The sequence below is a fragment of the Larus michahellis genome, chromosome 16 (genome assembly GCF_964199755.1).
Source record: "Larus michahellis chromosome 16, bLarMic1.1, whole genome shotgun sequence".
Taxonomy (NCBI): Eukaryota; Metazoa; Chordata; class Aves; order Charadriiformes; family Laridae; genus Larus; species Larus michahellis.
The window spans coordinates 7,671,986-7,696,635 of NC_133911.1; the positions used below are offsets into that span (position 1 = coordinate 7,671,986).

Here is a 24,650-nt window from a genome sequence, read left to right on the forward strand (position 1 = left end):
TTTTTAAGTACTAAGCAATTGAGAAATTAAAAGTATAAACACACCTTCGTGATGCACACCATCTGCTTTGTTAAGCACTTGGCTATTTTGCTTTAGTGTATTTACCGTATGCGTACACACAAGAGTTCAGGCAGTTCTTTCACAAGGCACAGCTTGTTTACACAAATCCGGGAAGAAGGTAATTTTAACGACATCAAGCTTCCTTTGAAAATCTCTCCTGAGCAGAAAGAGGCTATCTCTAACTTACAAACTCCTTAGTTGTAACTTAAAAATTCCTAAGGGGAATTTTTTTTTAATCTGTTCCTGCAAGGAAGCAACAACATATTCTTTTAACTGAAGTTTGAAAATTTGCTGTCATTAGTGTGCCTTAAAATTCCTGGAAAGAAAAGAGAATGAAAGTAGCTGATACCAGCATCATTTAGTTTCTCCCTAACTGAACATCAGTAGCTAACAGGGAGCATTTAAGGAAATAAGACAACTGATAATGAAATCTACTCAGCCTCCACAGTTCCTCAGAATTCACGTGGTACCACAACTGTATTTTTCAGGCAAGTAGATGAACGCTGGTATTTTGGCACCAAATTTAGATGTGGATGACAAAAACACAGACATTTAAGGAAAAAAGCGGCATTAAGTGTTGGTGAATTCTCTTGGTTGTCTGAGTTCTCTTGGAATTAGTGGTACCTAGTGATAGAAGCAGGAAAAATAAGAGTCCTGTGCACTCCACTTTCCAAAGAACAGCGAAGCCCCGTGATCCGATTTTGTATCGCTAGTACCCACCTGGAATCAGTCCCCCAGTGCATTGCATAAATTTTAGCCAGGTGTCCCCGGAGTGTTCTTCTAGTGCGCATTTGAATTCTCCCCACTGGGTCAATATTGGCTGTGATCTGGAAAAGGAATGGTGTCATACATTACATTTTTCACTCCATAGTTCCAGAAGTAACACATCACACACAATTACATTTAAATGAGCATTCCAATGCAGACCAAATTCCCACATTTTGAATATTGAATGAGTTTTTTAAAATTGCCTAATCAAAAGTTACATCATTTTATGTACTACATCCTTACAAAATGAAGAAAGCAGCCTCTCTACTGCATTTATAAAGACTCTCAGAAATTACTCTGTTTAGGTCATATCTTCTTAGATTTCTAGGATTTCAGACCTTTGATCTGGGTTTTCTACTGCTGTATAGATAAATGTGGTGGTCTAACAATTTTTTTCTTCCAGAAGGGTGGGTGTGGGGAGGTATAGCAGGTTTTAAACATCTCCACTCTTAAAGGATGAATTAATAACTCTCAGATCCAAATGGCCTTCCCTTCCAAGTATGGGATTATTAAATTCATAGTATTCCCGATTTATTTAACTTCTTGAAGAAAAAAGTAGTCTCTGGAATAAGTGATTAGCAAAGTGAGGAAGTAAGCAGTTTAGCTGTCCTTAAACTGTTAAATTTTATATAAGTCCTCCAGCCTGGAGAGAAGTACCAGTTTAAAAAAGACCAAAGCAGCACTACACACTTCCAGTACTGTAAGTAGTACACATCACAAGTCCAAGAGTTTTCAAGTTTATTTTATGGATAATGTCTGCATATTTCTCATGTCTCCGTGTTACAAAATTCTTTAGCAAGTGCGTTTGAGCAAAGACCTCTGCTTCTTTTGAAAGGCGATCAACACAGCTTAGGATTCAGTTGAACAGATAAGAGTATTTCCTGACATAAAACTCCTTTCATGGGGGACATCTCTTGTACCAACTAATACTGAAGGCTTTTTTTTTTTTTTCTCCTCCTTTCTTTTTCCATACTTTCACCCTGGAAAATACTCAACATTGCGCCTCATACAAAATGAGACCACAAGATATATACACTCAAATAAATATTGGTATACCTTTTTTACTTAATATTTTAGTAACTTTTTAAAGTAATGAACTGACATCAATCACTTATGTACCAATTATCTTAAATCAGACACACAGGATTTAATAGTCACCATTGAAGCAAGTGGACTGAAGTAGGTGGCAAGTAAACGGATTAAAAAAAAAAAAAAACGAACAAAACCGCAAAAGCTCACCACCTCTTTCAATGCCATAACAACTTGTTTCAGTCGAAATTCCTATCAAATTTCTAGGAAAAACCCCACCGTATCTCCGTAAGGTGTACTATGGAGTAGAGATTTTCCTTTCCCCAAGTGGATGTTGACTGAAGCCAAGCCAATAGGGTCAAAATGTGACCGTACAGCAAGATGCAAAGCTATTAGCCAGTTCAGACAGAAGTGCAGCATCATGTGGAAATTAGTAAGCAGGTTAAACCTCAGCAGGTCTTAGGGTTCCGATTATCACGGTAATGCAACTGTACTACTACCATAACCGTAGCACAACAACGGGGCTCCCCTGCATTATTTTCCCTTGAGCAGTAGGGATGTGCCCCGAGTCACTTCTTAAGGAAACTACTGCTCAAGGCCACGGCTCTCAGTAACTGGACAAACATAAGCAATGTACTTATTTCTGGAAGAAACCACCTATCAAAGAATTGATAAAGGAGGCAAAAAGAGATTCACTTGCACTTTTCGTATACCGTATTTTCTTTTTGCAAAGGAGACAAGTTTTCTTAATTCACATTAAACTCTTAAATGCTTACTTGAGCCAGGGTGGCATCCGCACATGCTTTCCTAGCATCCTGCAACAGAAGAAAGAGAAATTGGAAGAAGTTCTGTACATTTCTTCATACTCAATTCTCTGTTTTGTCAAGCTGATCAAGCACCCTCAAAACAAGGTTTAGAAAGCATTTCTGCGCCTCATCCAGAGAGGACCCATCCTAACTGCAGCATGACCATAATATGCTGTCTGCTGTCAAAATACATTGAGCATATTGAACATTTAACTTCAAATTTTTCTTCTTTTCTTCTTTTGAGAGAAAGGTAACATGATTTTCACCACGAAGACAGTCAAGCAATGGAACCGCCTGTACAGACAGGCCATGCCATCCCATCCTTGGAGGTTTTCAAGGCCTAATTGGACAAAGCCCAGATTAACCTTATAGCTGACCTTATTTTAAGCAGGAGGTTGCTTAACATTGGCTATGGCCTGGCTCAGAAAATCTTCAGTAACCATTCATTTTGATCTAATCCATTTTGTGCATTATTTCTGTGACTACGGTTTTCTAAGCAATATTAAAGACCAAACAGTAATTCCCTAAAGCAGTTACATGTGCTTGCCCTTTCTGAATATCCACAACATTAATTTTGACATTGGGAAAGCATTTAAGTTAATGCATCATTTCCGCCCATCTCTGTTCTCCTCAAGACACACAAGTGACCATTCATCCGTACCGTGGCTTCAAGACCCACTGACACAATACGTACTCTGATTTGGTTTTTCAGTTGCTCAGCCTCCTGGCGTAACTGGTCAAGCTCACTCATTTTCCTGTGCTAAAGGTGTGCTTCACTGCCACCTCCGAAACAACCAGAAATCTGGAAGAGAGGTGATAATAATGAGAATTAGTAGAACTCATAGCTTGAAATTACTAGACAAGTCCTTTCAACCATCTCAAACAGCACTTGAGAAAGGGCAGATTGGTTAAGTACTGGAATACAGGTGAAAATATTTCTGAAATCTCTTCAGAATAAGGTGTTATCACACACAGATGTGCTTGGGTTTTTTTCCAGCCACAGTAAATGAAATATAATTTGGACTTACTCCTTTCCTTCAGGCCCCTTTTTTCCATTTTTTTTTTTATTAGTGTTTTTCTGACTGTCGTGGTTTAACCGCAGCTGGCCACTAGAACCACGTAGCCGCTCGCTCACCCCTTCCCCTTCCCTGCCTCACCCCAAGAAGGATGGGGAGAAAAAAAAGGGGAAAAGGGAGAAAAAAAACCCCAAACCCAACACCTTCTGGGTTGAGATAAAGACAGTTTAATAGAAACAATAACAGAAAAGGAAAAATAACAATAATTATGACATGGGTCACTCCCACCACCTGGTGAATTTGCACCGTTTCAAGCAGCGATTGATCACAGACACCCCCCACCCACCCCCCGCCCCCAAGTAATCCCCATTTCTATACTGAGCATGAGGTCTATGGTATGGAATATTTCATTGGCCATCCCGCCCTTCTGCCCATGCTTCTATGGGAAGCTGAAAAATGTCTTGTATAGTGTAAACATCACTTAGCAACAACTAAAAACAATAGGTATTATTGACATTCCTTTCACTGCAATTACTAGAAAGAAAATTAACTCCTTCCCAGCTGAAGCCAGGACACTGATTCAGTTTTGTATAAACTCAAATTTCCCAAGAGTGAACTAGCAGATAACACTAATGTTAGACAGGAAAGTCAGAACTTCTCTGTAGGTCTTAAGAATAGAGTAAGGAATCCTCCTATCAAAGAACGCACACCTTAAATAGTTACAGACTGACACAAACACCAGCAAAATGCTGTAAAAAGACAGCATATGACTTCGTAAACAGACAGCAGACATAGTGCTTAGAGATATAGTTTAGCAATGGTTTTTGTCAGAGTTAGGTTGATGGTCGGCCTAGATGATCTGAAAGGTCCCTTCCAACCTAGGCGATTCTATGAACGCTGTCTGTAACTCAGCAGTTATGAGAAACGTTGTTCTGATATCTGGATAAAAGGAGACCACTCACCAACGTTGTACAGATATTTACTTGTTAATTGCTAAAATGTTTCCCTGAGATTTCCGGAATGAATTCTAACATTAACATGTTGTCAGAATAATATTAGCATTTTTTGAATGTTAGGTTGAGGAGAGCAGTTTGAGAAACCACTGCCAACAGACACTTTCCTCCTCTAAGACTATTTTCCTAGCATCAATAAGCACTAAATTACTAACACACACCCCTCTGGCTGCTGTACTCTGTAGCCAGCAAGAGAGGGGCTCAACAAAACAGAACTATCACTGAAACAACCTCAACTATTGCCTGTAGAATTCCTCAATTATTGTACTGTTTTCCAGTCTAGTAAGCATATAGATATTTTCCATTAAGCATACAACTTATCTTTAAAAGTCACTGTTCCAGAAAGATATTTTTGGCATTTTCTCTAGCATTCCATACCTAAGACTCAGCTGTTCTTAAACTTTTTGTTTTAGAATCTCTGTAGCTTGATACCAATATAAGATGCTGAAGAAACGTGCTGATGAAGTTTATCTTTTATTGTAGAACAAGATAATTGGTTCCATTTTCAAGTGCTATATACAGCACCTGGAATTTATAAATAAACACTGGTAGTGTGTTTTTGGAACATTTTATTAGCCAGAATTGACCCTCTACTATTAAATAAAGCAAATGCTTTGCTAGCAGCTTTACATATTATTCCGTTAAGATTTAATCAGCTTATTTATCTTTGCAAGCATGCGGGTTTTGTTTTTTCCTAAAGCCCTTCCCAAGGAGAAAGATGATGATAACTTCCAAATTTTTATCCAGTCACAGTAACAGACAACATATTGTGAAGGCAAAGTAAAGCAGTAGAGCAAACATCACTGTCAAAGAAAAGAAGTTTCAAAAGAGTTATTAAGACTTTAACATTCCCTAAATATTGCTATCCCACGTAACCAGACTTATCTTGGAGCTCCCCTCATAGTAGGTAGTATTCCAAACAGATGTCCTCAGGGAACAAATGTCAGATCTTGTCACACCACCATTTATAAATTTATGCTCTTCTCTGAAACCCAAAGTGTTTTAGAAAAGGAATTTTAGCTAGCTTCTGTCTCAAAACCTCCATTCACACACCTTCGAAGCCCTTTCACTTTATTATGAAACTAGGGCTCTTCTTTCTCTCTTCTGGTTCCAGGGTCACCTTTAAGCCCCTTTAAGATTGCTTGTTCAGCTTAGTCCAAAATCCAGTTAAGACAAAACCCATCAAGAGTGTTTTCTTATCCTACAACCACCTTCTTTTCTTTGGAATGCTCTTTTGTTTCTCAAGATGTTTTCTTCACTCTACATTTAAGACAAAACACTCTGGGGTTGGGTCTCTCAGTTTTTAGCAGGCAGTCACACTCTCTTCAGCTCCTGTGTGGTTCATGCCCATTGGGAAACAGCGTGCACCACTCTGGTCATGAAGGAATTAAGAAACTCTAAAGACTGTTCTTAAGAATAAACTGCACATTTTCAGATCTTTTAGCTTTTTGATACCCTGTTCTATTTCTGCCATTCTCTAAGTTAATATATAAACCCATTTCCCACTAAGCAAATATCAACCTCTCCAAGCAGAGTACAAAGAATTCAGAGATGGTATCATTCCTAGTTCAGAGAAAGAAGTCACGATCCAAAACTTAAATGTTCTGCTCAAGGTCACAGCAACTCAACGATGGGATTAAGATAAAGATTTAGGACACCAGAATTCCAGCTGCAGAGTTACAGGTAACTACATTGAAGATTTACATGCAGCTTTATTTAAAAATATAATAGGATGAATAATCTAACGTCAGTCAAAGCAGATACATTCTCCTGTAACATACAGTTTAGAATAGTGCCAATTTATTTCTGCCAGAATCTGCGCACTATGCAATAGAATTCTCTCACATTTAAATGAAACAAAACTTCTTTGTATGGAACAGGAAGAGGCCTAAGGAGATGAACGCTAATCCTAGGAAAAAAGTCACACTGAGAATGTTCACAGAAACCGAACCCTGTAGTTTCACCCTGGATTATTTGCATTTACTGAGTTTAAAACAAATCATACAAGCTTATTTCATGCTTGTGCCTTACTGCTTAATATAGCGTGCGCTGGAGGGTACGACTGCAATGATGGCAAAAGCAGGTGAAGCAGCTCAATAACGTTGAGCACCATCTGCAGTAACACAGAAGCAGTAACTTTGATACAGCCATAGAAGAAGCTGAAAGGACATAAGTCTCCAGTAGATGGGATATCATAGCTTAACTAGCATGTACGTGCCTGTCTTCGTACAAAATAAAACCTTCAGTACACTTTTAAAGGCCTAGCACAGTAACTATATGTATACTTTAGTTAACAGAAGAAACTCTCGCATCACATTCAAGACAGTGCTCTGCCTCAGCACTTTGCCTCCATTCTCTTCCAAGCCCCACTTTACACAGGGGCAGAACTCCTTCAAACTCCTTCACAATCTGTAAGAATTAACTAAATGCACTAATGGAACCCAACCTTCGGAATCATTTCCTAAATGCAATTTATCATACAGGTAGTCAGACATGCGTATACATAACCTGCCCTACCTACTGTGCAACCAAGCTCCTCAAATGCTTTTTTTTTTTTTTGAACTCCACATCAAGACAGCCACTCACTAATGTTTTAAAGAAAACTTCCTTTTAATGAACAACTTCAAAATGGTTTACCAACACTACAGAAACCTTTACACCCACATGCAAGGCACTGTTCTCCATTATGCCAGGCAGCAAGGGGTTCAAGGAACCTAACAGCTACTATTGCTCCAGCAGCTTTTATGGATCTCAACCTTCAGTCCCTTGCTAGGTAGGACTCATTTAAATATTTACTGCATGACAATTAGTAGCTGAATGCATACAACCCTTGATGTCTTTTCCATCTGTAACCTCATATATCCATATAATAAGTTAGATACACTTTTAGAGTTACAAGTTATGCATTCCAAGCAACTCCAAACTCCAAACTGCATTTCTGACAGCATCCACAGGAATTGTTTAAACCCGATTTCCACATTCCCTTTGTAGTCTTTGTTGTTTCAACATCAACAGGAAGTTCTAATTCCTGCCAACATGGCTGAACTCACTAGCACTCAGGAAAAGAAAATCCTAATGAAGCCAAAGGCATCAAAATATGGGAGTTGTCTGAAGCAGACTGTGAAATTTATGGGACAACCAGCCAACCAACTTGGCTATTCCTCTATTTCTTTTACACTAAGTCTTAGGCAATTAGATTTATGGCAGAAATATGAGATCCGGGGTGGGGGGCGGGGGAGAAGGGTTCCATCCTCTTGTGTACTTTTCAGCTATACTGTAAATCAGCACAGCATACTAGTACCTAACATTTAAAAAAAAATAATAAATCTTTAGAACAGAAAGAACAACAGGTAAGATCAGGAAAATGTATGGGAAAACAAATATTTTTATCTATTCTCACTCGATACATGGGAAATTTTTATACAGATTTATTTGTATTATAGACACAGAAGTAACAAGCAGGGAGTGTTCAATATATGATCTATGCTCATTGTAAACTAGCACAACCGAACATCACAAAATATATTTTTGTTTCTTGGCATGTCCTAAAGGCATTTAACCCCATTTTAAAAGAAGGTTTCTAGGAGAAACTGTAAGCTTGATATGGACAATGCTTCTATTTCTGGGGTTTTGAAAGAAGTTACTAAATTTCTAAATCAAGCAAACCCATGCAAAAAGTCAATACTCAACTTACACACTCTTTTTTCCCAAATTACTATCATAGCTGTGAAGAAATAGGTAGCAGCCAAACTCATGCTTACCTCACTTTCTTTTGAATATGTTACTGTGTTCTTGAAGGCAGGCTTCTCAAGAATAACACATTCACTTTGCTGAACTCACTCAAGACCTTTCCAGAGGCTGAAGTGCTTAAGTGTCTCTGCTTTAAGCCTAATTCCCCCTAATCTTGTTGACAAGTATACCTTGCAGATAATTCTCTTCTTGCTAGGGACAACAATATGTGTACTTGCAAGGTAGTTTGCTATTCTTCACTACTCCAAATGACCCGAGCATCTAATCTCTTCTTACAAGTTACCCACAGAAAAGTCACTTTGTTCCTCTGCTTCCCACATAGGAAAATCAATTTGTTGATTTTCACCTTATTTGTTACTTTCCATATACAATAAAACTTCACAATTCAACTATGTCAAAAGGATTTATCGTGTCATTCATCTCAAAGAGCAACTTCTGGGCTTGTTTTTGTCTAAACTACATGAGCTGTAAGTTATATATGTCCAGGCAGTCAGTTACACATTGAACAACTGCACAGATTCTTTGAACTGAGTAGAAAGTGTTATGAAATCTACAAAACTTCCACATACTTCCTGCAAATTGAGATATTCTTCGGATCCCAGCATAATAATTCTAACTTAAAGGTAAAGCTCACCACTCAGAACACAGTGACAGGACAATTTGAAGGCTAAGGAAGAACTCAAATTCACTCGTTTCATTGGTACAACTTTAATGTCCTTTCCAGAGCTCAAGCTGTTTATCCAATTAAGTCCAGTTACTGAAACCAATGTATCATTAATGCCATCACATTTATGCGCAGACTGATGCTTGCCTACATTATAAGAGAAATGAGAACAGTTGAATAGAACTCACCCAAACACATATTCTTGGATTAAATATGATTCCTCTCTAAAACTACCTGGCAAGAGCAATGAGGCAATGCTTACTAAACACTTCATTATTTCATTTTCTCACACGATTCCTATAAAAACAGTAGGATAAAAAAGGATGGAGTCTTCCATCCTCTCCTAAATAGCCTGCCCTGTGAATTAATCTTTACAGATTAAGAGAAGACAGATTTGAAATCACAGCTATCATTAAGTCAAATATTTAGAACTTCTATCCCTTGATGGCCAAACTTTGTTTGCTACAAGGTATTTTTACAACACATCACTACTACCAAAAAGTAAAGTAATCCCACCAAACCACTGTTGATATAAAATTTGGAAACACAGAGGGTTTAAAGTTATATTGTTAAAGTATTACCCAAGTACAGTAATTTCCTAAGAAGGTTAGCCAAATCACCTTTCTCCCGAATTAATAGGCTGTCTGAAATTTGTTCCCTCAACATCTTTCCTGCTAACAAGCATCACTCCAATATGCACGAAACAGCCAGAAGAAAAGTAAAACACATCATTTGCAAAAACAGAGCCAGAACTTTACAGCCTTAATAATGAGTTCATGTTACGCCTACCAGACAGTCTCATAGCAGGTCACCTGATTAAATGAAGCTGTGCTCATCTATTAGATACCATAAATCCTATTAGCAACATGCACAGCAGCTTGTACATTTTCACAATGACAAAGGAATTATACACAATCCACTGTTAGTTCCAATGTTTTGACATCATATTGCCTTTGAAAAGCTGAGGGGTTTTTTGGTATTTAATCGGAAGTATATATTGATTTCTATTTGACTTTTATTCAATAGAAAACACAGTAAGAAAGATTAGAATTGCTTGTGGAACAAGTTTGAGATGTTCTCTCTCCCATTTACATGATCCGAAATAGAAGATAAAAAAATTCAGGGGTGCCTCCTGATCCTGAAAGTACACACATCTCCAGGTACAGTGGTCACCAAAAAAAAAAGTATAGATAATTTTAGAAGTTAGAAATCATATAAAAGGTATACAGGAACACAACACAAGAAATGTACAGAATCACACAAGCTTCTGTGATACAAACTTTATTTGCAGGGAAAAAACCAAACCACCCTGTAGAACACTCACTGAGTAGCTCAAAGACATTGGCTTAATATCCAGCCCCGGTTAAAACAAAAAGTTATATAGAAAATAGGACAGAAAATACTGAAAATATCATGCCACTGAGTAAAAGCAATGGCTTATCTAAACTGGGAACACTGTTAAGTTTCAGTTTCTGCTCCTTCAAAAAAGAACACTGGAGGTGTCTACTGGGGTTGACCAAGGTAACTCATTAGAGAGCACCTCAGCAGACAGGTTTAGAGAAAAAGATGGAAGATAGCTCGCTGCTTGCTTTTGGAAAAACAGGTCAATATCTAGTAATTGAAAGTAACAAATTTAACTGAGCGAATAATTTCTACAAAACGCACAGATAATTAGTATGTTCCTCACAGCCTAAGGGGCTTCACAAGAGGCAGAAACATTTAAAGTTTAGTCTGGGATGTAAGGGAGGCTTCACTGTTCCAAGAATATTAGTAATAATTAAGATTACACAGAATATAAACTCTGAAACTTTTAGGTTCTGTTTAAATAATACTGACACATTGAAAGGAACATTCTGACAAGAGCCACTTTGCTCAAAAGAAATTTGGCCTTCTTTTGTCAAACATGGCGGATAAGTAATTTTTCATTCATGAGAGAATAACTATTCTCATCATTTTATTTATTACAGTTCCCTGCCCCACTGAGATGAAACAGTTTCATCTACGGTCTCCCTCTGCTTTGCCAGTTCTATTTCTGAAAGAAGGCAGGCACTAACATCTATTATTTAGCAGGTTTCCTGGCCATTTTAAAATCCTTCCTGTTGACATAAGAACACACATGCTAAAGTAGAAAACAGGTACTTTAGGCCTGGACAGATTAACACCTAAAAACCTGAAGTTAGCCACTTTTAAAAAATACTATGAGTTTCTCAAGCACTAGAAAAAAGAAATGACCTTATTTCTCTACTTACATTTTCTCTCACTGCAGTAGAAAGCCAACTTCTGCTGTCAAACATGTAAATTCTGGAAGAAAAAAAAAACAAAACAGAATTAGTACAATTATCAAGAAATAACACCAATTTCTTAACAAATCTAGCAGAAATCAAGACACTATCAAAGCACAGACTATTCTTTGTTAGCTAACTTAAACAGAAGGCTTGTCCTCATGAAGGAAATGGGCATTGCTTTATTAACACTAACATAACCAAAAGACTGCTCATATCGAGAAGCTTTTAACATTCTTTTTCCAAAAATACTCTTGCAATCCTCAGATCATTATCACTCCCCTAGTGATACAGAAGTCCATACCATTAAAGAGTTCAGGATTGTAACAAAACATTGTCTCACTCATACAAGACTAATTTTCACTGTACTACAAAGTGCCCCCCCCCCAAATCTGCACTTTCAAAGCATTGAAATCATTTCTGCTCAATACTCTTCCTGAGGTGTGCTTGCTTTCTAAGCACAGCTAAATATCAAGATAGCTACTTGACTAAAAGAAGTTACATAAACCTCCTACTAGTGAGCTCAAGCGAGAGCACAACACTCTTTTCTAGAAGAGTTATGACTTCTAATGACTAAAGATATTAAAAAGTAAAAATTGACACATTAAGTAACTCGCACACTTGCAGCCTGGAAGACCAAAATGATTTAAGATACAAACTGACTTTGTAGCAAGGTGGAAAAAGTTTCTTGCGAGAAATTTCAGAACAATTCTTTTCCTCTGGCAGCACAAAGTAATAATTATAGGTCACCCCAAGATCTGAAACATTGACAACCGCTTATGCGTTGAAAACACCTGCGATCTGTCTCCCCCCCACAGCAAGACAAGGGCTACAGGGGATGTCACTGGAGACCTGAGTGCGCGTCTTCAGAGCCGCTGCATCAGGACAGTGGAAGATTACTCTAAGCGCAAAGCAAGAATGTACTGAAGCAAAATAGTCTTAAATCAGAAAGCCAGTCCACAACTTCATATGCTTTAAACTGAAATGCTTCCGTGTAATGCATCTTTCTGATTTTACAGGTCACTATTAGCCGGAAAATTTACAAACCCCTTCAGTGTCTCGTATGGAGGTTAAGCTACTTAGGATATGGGTCATCCTCATCCAAGCTCATTTATAGATGAACAGTTTAATACTGTGATTATGAAACCATCACAGTGTAAGCAGTTTTGTTTGTTACTGCCAGAACAACACACTTTTAGACATAAAACAGTAACTCACACTTAAAGGCCAAACTCCATCCCCCCCAAGACACAAACACATGACATGACCATTTTAAGTTCTGGAAAAAGATCAACTATATTCAACTCTCAGAAGTCTTGACAGAAAAATTTGCCCCCACTGCAGAGATAATGAAATCTAATGAAATTCTGAAAGAATTACCTGAAATGTAAACAAGTAAAATTAAGCCGGAACACTAACAGCACACAGAATACACAATAGCAAAGGCCAAAACACACACCATTATTGTCCTGTGCTGCACCCTCATTAATGCAGGAGAGGTGTTGCAGATTTCATATGCCTTCTGCAAAAAAGAAAAACAAAAACAAAACAAAAAAGCTACTTTAACCAGCCTGCAAGAAGAGTAAGGAAGCATAACAGCAAACTTTTCCACAAAGTTTAGTATATTTTTCAAACCAGGTTAAGTTTTCAGTTAGGTATGCTGAAAGCATCCTGTGATGCCTGCAAAATGCAATCCTAGCAACTGAGATATTTTCAAGTCTACATTAAAAATGGAGCTCATTTAAGAACAAAAGCAGACAAGCTACTTAAGAAAAAAAAGATCTGCCTTGCCACAAGCTTCCATTTTTAGCTAAAATGTAGCCTGGTAAAAGAAACATGAAAATTACAGGGCAACTCATTCATCACACCACAGCACTGGTTCAGCAAAGAAAGAGTTCTTGTAACCAGCTTCAGACACTGCCTCAATCGGCCCTTATAACCCTGCTTAGCTGAGAGCTTGAGGTTCTCGACATCAAGAGCTGGGGTTTCTAAAACAGGAGAGAACAAAAAGTGCCACAGAATACTTTAAGCACGGTTCAAGTGGTTAAACCATTATACCAAAGCGCCTGGAGGTCAGCCAGCCCTACACATGGTCGGTGTACCCAGTGTCCCCATGTTCCCACTGCCTTCTGCTCCCAGTAAAGCAGCACACCGACAGAGTAACTCCAGAAGGCAAAAGCATCATTGTTTCTGTGTAAAGCTTCCCTACGCCAGGTACTTACTAACTGCTGACAGCCTAAAATTCTTTTTCCTTTAAGGATATCAAAGTAATTACACTGAGGTGACAAACGAGCCTAAACATTTCTCCCAACTCCAACATCCACGAGAATACAAGTCTTCACATGAAGACTCTTCTGCAGAAGAAACTACAACTTTTTTCATGAGGTTGGGGAAACCAGGGAAGGAAAGAGGGAAGAAAGGAAGAAAAGGGACTTTGAAGAGTAGGGAAAGCAGTTAGAAGTATTTTACTTTAACATCACAGCAAATCTGAACAACTCTCCAAAATTAAGCAACTTCCTTAGAAGTTGAATACATTCACTGTAGCCCTCTCCAAAGCCATGAGCTGCATAGACACGTTTTTCTTCTTGACCTATAGATTCAACAAGAGACTTAAAACCCAAATATTCTGGATGTTAATTCCACCTGCACACCTTCTTGAGACCGCTTTACACATACATTGATTGACTAGATGCCAAATGCCAATATTTGAACTGCAGCAAAAGCATTCCAGCTTCTTAAAACACCCCACCAAGTCACGCCCAACCTGATGCGAGGCCAGGCCGGCACAGCATGGCACATCACACGAGACATCTCCCAACTGAAGGTTTGGTTTAGCCCCTGGGACAAGGTTTCGCCAGCCTTTGGAAGGAACTGCCCCTGCTGTTAGGACACGGACACAGCAGAGGCAACACCAACTCCTCTTTAGCAGGGATACCTCCAGCACAGCTGCAGGAGGGATCCCACCCCACTCCAGTCCCCACAAGAGGCACAGCACTTCATGTTTTGAGGCTCCTGTCTGACTGCAAGCTGAACATGAGCCAACAATTGTTCCTTGTGGCAAAGACAGCCAACAGCATCCAGCACTGCAGGGGAAGAGCATTGCCAGCAGGTCAAGGGAGGTGATCCTTGCCCACTGCTCAGCACTGGTGAGGCCACGCCTGGAGTACTGAGTCCAGTTCTGGGCTCCCCAGTACAAGGGAGACATGGAGCTACTGGAGAAAGTCCAGCAAAGACCCATGAAGATGATTAAGGGGGTGGAGCATCTCTCACATGAGGAGAGGCTGAGAGACATGGTCAGCCTGAAGAAGGCTCAGAGGGGGATTTTATCAATGTGCAATTTTCTGTATAGACATTATTTTGAGCGGCTTTATCAATGTAGTTTAAAACAGATCTCAATCAACACTAGTAAAAACTAGTTTCTATGATCATTACACCACTTGAATTTTAAAAATTTCTTGCATAACACATCCTCCTGCAAGAGCGATACATAAGGTTGTTTTATCCAAGGCACTCAACCAGACATGATTCCACTGGAGGGGAAAAAATACCAAAGATCAAAAACCTACTAGCAAGCATCAATATTACTATTAAGGTAAAACAACAATTTCAAATCAAGTTACTTTGCTGCAATGGTAAATCTTCCTTATCGACATGCCTCCATCTGAAAGGGGATGCAAGGACAGCTGTATGTAGGCAGTTACTAATTTAGCGTGCAGATGCTTCTGGTCAGGTACCCAACACTTATCACCACTATAATGTATCAACTACACGGTAGTCTGTGAAACCGGGAATTGCAAGTTAGTTTATTAAAATTATTTCTTACAGTCTACATAGCTGTTTATTATCACACCACAGTATCTTGATGCCCAAGAGATTACATGACCTTTCCAAATCACTGCCAACAACATGAAATTCCAATTATGCCACCAGGCAACAGTAATTAGAAGTCTGAAATTTAAAGCTATGCTTCAAGACTATTCTATATACAAAAAAACCCAACAACCTATCCTCAGTTTGATGGTTTGGTCCTAACTACCAACAAACAGTTCTATCAGAGAGCTGGAAACCTGAAGGACATTTTGGTACCTGCATATGTATGTGCTCCTCCAAGAGTTAATTCTAGTTCAGACTTTTCTTGTTGTACAGATCAGTATTCCAGAAAGCCTAGTCTTTGCTGTCACCTCCTCCAACAGCAGCTTTGAAGGACAGCCTATATAAGTATAAAATAATAATTACAAATTCATAAATCTAAATATGCTCCAGTGAATGGATACAACCCCTTCTCATTTATTTGATGTCTCCTTTCTGGGAGCCATCTGTTGTGTCTATAATTTCCAAGCACATAAGCTTTGAAATGCAAGCAATACCTTACTGACAGGTTTGCAAAACAGATTACTCTAGTAGGGACAGTGCTAGATTGTACAACTCCTTTGAAAACTTACTGAAAACACTTCTGTAGTCAAAAGCTAGCATGGCTGGACCATTTTTGTGGGAGGGATTGGCTGCTTCTGGTGTTGAAGAATTGCCAAGTTTCCAGCTGAAGCAGTCATTGTGCTCAGTAGACATTTTTCCATATATTAGTGTGAAGTACACGCAAAACAAGTGAATATCAGGTCGGTAAGTGTTAATGCTTATTATGCAACAGTTACATCAGCCGGTTAAAGAATGAACAAATTTCCATTTTCCATATAGCGTGCAAGTACAAAATAATAATTGCACAAGCTAAAAATACTTGTAACTGAACAAACTGATTTCACAAATGCCTCATTATTACCCATAGCTCAATTCTTGAATTAGAGACCCCATTTTAACTAGGTAGCTTTCTACAAGGGTCACCGATGTTAATACTTAAGAGATTTTGTGGATAAAAAAAAAAAAAACAAACCCTGCAGAATACCTGGTAAGGCAAGATTCTAAAAAAATAGGTTTTGGTGTGTTTGCACTGTCTAAAGACAAGTTTTTCTGGTACATTAAATCCTTCACCTGTTTCCCATGCAGAAGATTTTGAGGAAAATACATTCAAGCTCCGGTCATGACTTAATAGTATAAGGTTGCAGCCCTATTAGGAGCAATGATCTTTAAGATTACAAGTGACATGTTCTTTTTCCGCCTCCCCCCACCTCTTCCCTACCTGTCTCTAGTAGTAGAAATCTGGAAATGCTTTCATCCTGAAGAAATTTGTGCACTTTTTCTACTCTGCTTGACATGTCTAGAAGACTGCATTAGGAAAATAATTTTCTCATAGCTGCATACAGCAATAAAAAGAATAAAGGTCAGTTCTAGTGTCCTTCCGAAGTTCTAGCTACATTCCTTCATCCTGTACTCTATTCACACAAAACAGCACATACGACAGGAAAATCCAGGTGTAACAGAGCTACATGAAACAGCTCCTGACTGACCAACATGGCCTTCCATTAAACCGTGTTCAACTGAGCAGTGAGGACAGCAGGTTTTGCACTTCAGAAACCCACAAAAAAAACCCCAAAACCATCACCATAAATAGCTGGTAGTACTCAGAAGAAAAAAAAAAAAAGAAAAAAAGCCTTTATTTCAGAAAATTGAGGGGAGAAGCCAGACATTAACAAATCTAGAAACCTTGCAAGACCTTGCAAAGCCTGAATTTCAATAAGACAGTTTCACACTCAAAGTCCCAAATTCTAATTACTGTCTCAGAGAAACACTGCATTTTTGTCTCCTCCAAAAACGTTACAGAATAATTCCCAAAAAAAGTTAACTTCTGTGTGCAGATTCCTCAATACGCCAGAGGTTATTACCGCACAGTAAAGCGACACAACACCTACTGAAAGCCACCAAACTCTAGCAATATGTGCTTTGCATAATCCATCAGATTTGCCCACATGCCTAGGTTTTCGAAGACCCAAGGATTCATCCCTCCCTATGCTTAACAAGTATTTGAAAGTAAACTTTTTGGATGGTTTATCACTTTCCCAAAATAGAATACTAATCAGCAGACAACAATGCTTAGGATCATGGCAGGGACACACACTTGCAATAAACAGCTCTGTAGTGAAGTGGTCCATCTCCTGCCACCAACAATGAACAAACTCAAGCTGTCTTCACGGAAGACAGCATCCCTATGTTGCCAGAATACTCACATTTCCTCATGCTAATCCCATGACCTACATTTAAAAAAAAAATTAAAATCATACTGATGCAATATTTAAGCATAAAAATCTGGAATATAACAGGTCACTTCATTAGTCCTTTCTAAACACATCTGCAAGCTATGTGAATTATTTAAAAAAATCTTAATTCTAGGTACAGCAGAAAATTTATGTAAAAAATAAAAGAACTGGTTATTAAGAGTTTAACAGATGCTTAAAGTCAAACATTTAAATATCACACTTTTTAGAAAGAAAGGCATTAGGAGACCTTTGAAGTAGTTCACAAATATAATAACTGTTGCTACTTTAGCAACACAAGTCAAAAGATTTCTTAACTACTTCTTTTCTGTCTTGGTCTGAGAGAAATTCACATTTAAGAGCATTCTAACACTTCCCAATAAGGGACAGGCATAGGAAGATAACTTATTTTAAGAACAGAAATTGCACATATTCAGTATCAAATTTTTAATTATTAAGAATGTCAAAAGCAAATACCCTTAATTTGTTTTCCTTTTCTTTTCAAGATTATCTATCTATATGCAATTACTCCTTCCAAAGCGCAACACATGTATTGATAAACGGCAATTTTATCAAGCTGGCCAGTGGTGGTTTTGGCTGTTGTCTTTCCTGATTTTACAATTAAAAAAAACCCCAAAAACAAAACAACAAAAAACACAGTAAGTCAGGAAAAACTTAGAAGTTGCTTGTGCATAGATTTCTAGCTACATTTATCAGAAAAATAATTACTGAAAATTGTCACTTACTTAAGTATCTCCTTACCCAAAACCAAGCAATTTTGTTGTCACATAGTACTAGACATCTCCCTTCAGACTGAAAAACAAAACCCAGGCAGCATCGAAGGAGAATATATTACTATTAATTAACCAACCCAGAAATGACTAAGCATTTATTACTAGATGCTTCTATCTGCAGAGCCTTACAGTAACTGAACACTTGTTTCTTACTTCAACTGTTATCCTTCATTGTTTCCTTCAACTCTTTTATCATTAACCTCCAGTTTTTACTGGCATTTTCACTTCATTTATAAACCGACCAGAATCCCTGTTTACCTGACCAGGGCAGAGCACACACACACCAGGAATATCGCAGTCCTACTTTAATATAACACCACTGACACACACCGTATTTCTCACTATTTGAAATTAACATTATTGCCATGAAGAGTTACAGAGGGAAGAATATGTAACTAAATATTGCTAGATCCAAACACCTTTTCCATAACACACAATTAACTATTCACAAGCTGCAGAAAGCAAAACCTAGGTCTTACTAGGCTAAAAAAAACAAACCACTTTGCACTTTAACTGCAAGAGACAAATTAAAAAGGTTTTAGTTACTTTCTCAGGGCCACTACTAGGAATTGACAAGGCTTTATACCATTTGTCCAGATACCATTGTTCCTTCCAATTATTTATTTATTTTTAAATTACAGTAACTATTTATGTCCCCTTGGAATTGTGCTAAAGTTACTTTGTAATTTTTTGAGGAAATGCATCTTTTGACATATGCATCAGGAGCTCTTAGAACCTTTGCTTAAGAGGGGAAAAAACCACACATAGTAGGAACTTTCTGGAAAGCTGCTAATAACGAGAACAGTTTCATAGTTTGGGTTTAGAAGTGTTAAGGAGGCAAGAGGAAAAAACCAAGGGTAAAACCATAGCGCAAATCAGCCAGATAGAGGAAGGTTGCCTGGGCTGTGGAGCGTTGTCAGCAATGTGTTTGCAGAGAAGTTGAACAAAATAATGCAAAAAAACCCAAACCACCCAGAAACAAAAAAAAGAAATCCATTATTTCTTCTCCAGGGGACCTAGAGTAATGCCACAGCATCAGGATATTATATTTTCAAAGAGCATATAATCTCTCAAGTAGATCAGCTGCATCTATAGGTGGCAGGTTTAGGGCAGGTCAGAATGTGACTATAAACGGTATGTTTTCTCCTAGCAGCTAGAACTGGAAGCACGCTGTTGTAGGACCAGTTTACGCATCATCCCAGGGTGACAAATCAGTGACAGAATCAACGCATAGCAAATCAAAACACATTACACACCTAAATATGTGGACTTGTTTCTTTTTAGTAAAAGTCAACATTAGAAGAACATTTATTCAGGTATTAAAACAAGTTTGTACTCCACAATTTAAGAACATGCCTGTAGTAAGTTGCAATCCTATTAAGAAATGTAATTCTTGCCAATTCTCATGAAGTTCCCAAAGGCTGTTTTTTAAAAGTCACTTTTGGAGATACCAATTTTCCAGCAGGTTTTCAGTTCATTTTCTGCAATTTAAATAGGTTCAAGAAGCCTTCACAAAGACTGATGTATTTCTCTATGCTGATGATGTTCTGCTCAAGCTCTCGCCAGATAATTCACAGTAGGTGCTAAGGAGAGCACAGCGTGCGACTGGATCAGCTCGCGCTGAATTCACAAGCAAATAAATGGCTGGATGCAAAACCTGGCGCAGAGACAGGTGATTACACCCCCTCCTGTTACCAAACTCCTGAAGATTACAACGAAATCCATCAGGTAGGTCAGCTGCCACTGTCTGGGGGTTAAAGTGTAAGAGAAGAACCTGAACAGTATTTCCCTCAGCTCTGTTTGCCAGCACATCTGTACTGCCATGATCTTCTCAACCTTGTCAAAAATCATGTATTGTTTCAGATATTACCATTACAGTGACATCGGCAGGTACACTAAAATCTTCACTACAATATCTATTATATTAGAGGAGGAAATTGGCTATGTGATGATTTATGTACAATACAAAAAATAGAAACAAAAATAGCAAAATTAGACATGAAAAATACTAATTAAAAATCAGTAAGACTGTATACATGCATAACCACAGAAAATTAGTAGAAATTCTTGTTATTCTATTTTGTTTTTCCATAAATTTCAGCTCAACTATTTTATCAACAGAAGCTGAATCACCCATTTCATTCTACATATGCCAGCTAGTAAAGAGTCAACTGAGTCAAAGGAGAATCAGCTGCTTCCTATTTACACCCTCTCAAAAAATACAACTAACTTCCAGAATACTCCATTTAGCAATACTACTTTTTACATCCTTAAAAGCCAAACCATTTAAAATTAGAAGAAATAGCCAATCAAATCAACATACCCTTATCGTCGAGCTAAGGGAGACATTTAGAGATACAAGCTGGTCTTTTATGGACAATTTTGCTTCTGAGAAGAGTCCTCCTCACCCATGCATGACTTTGAGATACTCACATACTTATATCTCTCACTGCACTAAGGCCCTCAAAACACTAATGAAAAACACATTATCCTTACAGAAGCAGCACAATAATTTATATTCTATCAAACCTGAATTTTGTGCTTTAACATATGGATCATGAACTCCAGCCAAAATACCTCCTATTGTTAGGATCAAATCCTGAAAGAGTACTTCAGTAACATGGTTTCTTCTTTCTGCTCTGACTTAGACTGACTCTGAGAAAGTAAGCAAGCTTTACTGTATTAAGCTTTTATAAAAATAATTAAAAAAAAAAATAAATCCAAGAGAAGCAACAAAGGTACCCCATCTTAGATACAGGCTGGACAAGACTTGATAACTACTTTCTGACCATAACCACTATCGCATCCTGCCTCAACAAAAATATGGTAGTTAAGACATTTGAACTAACAGTCTGCTCTCCTTGTGCCTCTGCTACACAGATGGTACAAAACAGCCTCAGAGATCAGCTGAAAGAAAAATACTCTTTCTTTAAAACTGTGTTAAAGATCCTAGCCAAGCTGCAGCTAGTTAATAAAAAGAATACATTTATTCCATTGAAATAAGAAGGTAGGTGTTCAAACAGCACACTGACTTTCAGTAAGAGATTAAGAGAGCACCATCAGAAAGAAATTAAGCTGTACCATGAAATAACTGCTCTCCAACACCAATCTGAAGATAAAAAGTATTTCAGTGGACCTTAAAAATCAACAAAACATATTATATGCGTATAGCAGATAAAAGAATACTCAGTAGAGATTACAACATGGCATGACTTCTCTAATCTTTTTACCCAAAAATAAACTGAGCAATACTTTGTTCTCTAGCCCTGCAATCAGCATAACCCATCTTTAATCAATGTGCAAGCAGGTCCATTAGTTTTGATAGCAATGATTTGCACCCTCCAGTAGCCCACTGATTTCTCCCAGCAATTGCTGTATTTTGATATGTACTATTGATACAAAATAAGCTAAGGTACAGAAGAAGAGGAACAAGAAACGCAAGGCTGACAGACTGAGAAGCAGAGTAACAGAGGAGACCTTGAGGCCATTAGACCGAGAGGCAGTGTTTGGGAACAGACAATGCTTAACACTGATATGAAAGGTAAACTTCAAGTACAACCCAGGGACGGTATCACAACAGAAAGCACAAAACTACAACAGGAAGTACTTGCTTTCACCCTTGGACATTCTTCTTGCCACAGTACTGCATTAACATTCTTAAAACTTCTGTCTAAAAACTAGTCTTTAAGTAGCAGTTGTATTCCTCTAGATAGTATGCATCTGGTTAGGTGACCAAAATAAAGAAGAAAATATAATAAAAAGAAAACAAGTAAAGTACTACTAGGCTTAGAAGCCAGGGTGGGAATTAACTAAGAAAGAGAAAAATGAAAACACCAAAAGATAATCCGATCTATTTTAGGGAAAAGAAGATATGTGCAAAGTGTAGTCAAAAATGCAAAGTCTTTTGAACAGCCAGCAGCCAGTAAGGTTAGTTGAAATCTGTAACTCTTAGGGTTCTGCACTGATTTCCTTGATCTTCTGCACACCCCCTTTATACAATCACTGCTTCACGTTTGTTTGGAGCCTCTGGACACTACGTAGCGCTGCGCAACAATGTGGGGTTTTGAGGAGAGGGTGGTTTTGAGTGTGTTTTTCAAACACGAAACACACTAGCTGCCCCAGACAATACATCAATTTGGTTCTTTAAAAATAGAAGGGCAGGGAACTTTGAAGACAGGCCACTTCCACCTTTTACAGAATATTAATGACATTAAACACAGTTATTGTTGTTTCCAACCCCAGCTTCCACCTCAGCTTGCTTTTATAAGTTCCTTCATCTTCTGTAAGAGCTGAGCTCTCAACTAGAAGCTGAACTATCACAGTTTTGCAGCACAGTGCGTGGTAATAAGCCATTTGCCAACCCTGGTTTCCTCAACATGCTAAGTTGTGAAGCAGCAAGGCAGCTGCTGAACAGCACATGTCTGTGCCACCTTTTGTGACAGAGGGCAGCAATAACCAGCTTCCCCAGAGTGCGCCCTTCTGAGTTTAATTCGCAGCAGCAAGGATATGAAACAAAAAAAAAATTTACTACATGATGAATTAGACTGAGAAATCAATCCCAAATGAATTAAATCTTGAATCCTCCATGGTACGTGTCCAGCTAAACAGGCAGTCACAGCTAGCTAGGTGATACAGTTTGACATCCCATCTTATCTCAAGAAAACCTGTTCAAATGCTCTACATTTGACCGCCAGGGTAGCAAACAAAAAGTGGAATTTCCAATGCCTGATTTAGTACAAGTTTCATCTTCTGAGTTCAGGGGAAGAGAGAAGAGTCAGACCAGAAGCAAGCAAGCAACCATGAAGATTACTGGGCATCTTCTCACATCTAAGGACTTGCCTAAGATTTCCAAAACGTTTGGAAGAACTTCATTCTATTTTCAAAGTTTGAGTTTATAGCGTTCAAGATGTTTTCTCCTTTTCTTCGAGATAAGTACTGCATTTGATTATAACAATACCGATTTTTCTTTTTGAAATCATTATATAATCAAATCTTGGATATCCTGAATTTGTAGTATGTCAAATTCAGGACTAACAAGACACTTTGAATAATCAGACACCTAAGTATTCCCACCTGTGAACTGCTGCATCCAGATATTAAAGCCCCAAATGCAGTTTCTGCACAAGTTCTGCCTCCCCCAAATATCGGCAATGAATCTTTTTGCAGGACAAACTGAAGTATTTCCTGAAATGCTGAAGCTTCACCTATTGTCAATAGGTACAAAAATAACAGAAGAAAGTAAGTTTAACTAACCTATTCGACTTAACCAACTGCCCAAACTTTCTATATTTGCATTTTCATATATGAAAAATCACTTCCCCAACTTCTCAGACATCTATTAAATACATACTACTTTGGTCAAAAGATTGCATAATAATTAAAGTGAAATAATACTAAACAGGAACAATTTAACAGATTTCAAATCTTGACAAAGTACTGTATATTAACTTCTACAGTAAGTTTTCAGGCACTAGCCAGATAATATCTGATAACTTGCAGTGAAATCCAGGACTTAGTAACCTGAAGAACAAGTAAATTGCCATAAGCATCAAGCAAACCGTTCTTGATCTTTGTACAGACAACACCTTTGTCAAACAGACAGCAGCGTGCCTTCCGTATTTTACCACTTCACAAAGAATGTGCAACAGGAATATCAAACATATGTTCCAACAAAGAGAGTTCTTTAATTAGTACGGTATAATCTTATTTTGAGTACCAAAGGTTTCAGCAGACTATCGCATCTACTTTGTTTTTCTAGACAAACAGAGAAAATAACCAGCACCACTCTCCAAATGCATTTCTTCTGAAAAAAAAAAAAAAAACACAGTTTGGGGAACTAAACAGGAAAAATCCAAGAGGACCATAAACAGATTTCTTCTCAGCATCTTGAAGCATGCATAGGCCTGCTTTGTTGAGCATTACTGCTTCATTTACTGGAAACAAAACAGATACTAAGTTTTATATCTTGTAGTTATAAGTCTAGGTACTTTTTATAATGAAACATAAGTTTACTTTTTATATTTATTTTGAGATTCAAGCATTGCTGTGTTCAACACTTACATCTCAGTTGACACTAAGCGGTTCCAGGTATCAGTTCAACAATTTAAATAAACTTAAATGGAATAGAACTTCACATATATGGCAAAACCAGACTTACTGCAATAGTTTTCACCTCAAAAATCTTACTAGAAAATACTAGTATTGCACAGATATTAAACTAAGAAATAAATTTGGGGACTTCTGGCCAATGCTGTTTATGGAATGAAACAAATTTCACTACTGAAGATAACTAAGCATTAACTTTTAATATCTCTGCATCAACAAA

The 24,650-nt window shown here is 37.9% G+C and overlaps 1 protein-coding gene across 17 annotated transcripts in view; it reads right to left on the minus strand.

The window, feature by feature from the left end:
- Window positions 1–24,650, minus strand: part of GNB1 (G protein subunit beta 1) — a 44,560-nt gene that overhangs the window by 11,564 nt on the left and 8,346 nt on the right. For 6 of the 17 annotated variants that reach the window (XM_074609652.1, XM_074560257.1, XM_074609654.1 and 3 more), the window contains 5 exons: window positions 12,848–12,910; window positions 11,356–11,407; window positions 3,358–3,465; window positions 2,634–2,672; window positions 781–887 (listed from right to left, as the gene is read on the minus strand). In XM_074609652.1, coding sequence (XP_074465753.1) covers window positions 781–887; window positions 2,634–2,672; window positions 3,358–3,414 — 203 coding nt within the window. In that variant the 5' untranslated portion in view covers window positions 3,415–3,465; window positions 11,356–11,407; window positions 12,848–12,910. Of the gene's footprint in view, window positions 1–780; window positions 888–2,633; window positions 2,673–3,357; window positions 3,466–11,355; window positions 11,408–12,768; window positions 12,911–15,474; window positions 15,599–24,650 lie in introns of all 17 variants that reach the window. The other 11 variants (XM_074609651.1, XM_074560258.1, XM_074560256.1 and 8 more) reach the window with 3 other exon arrangements.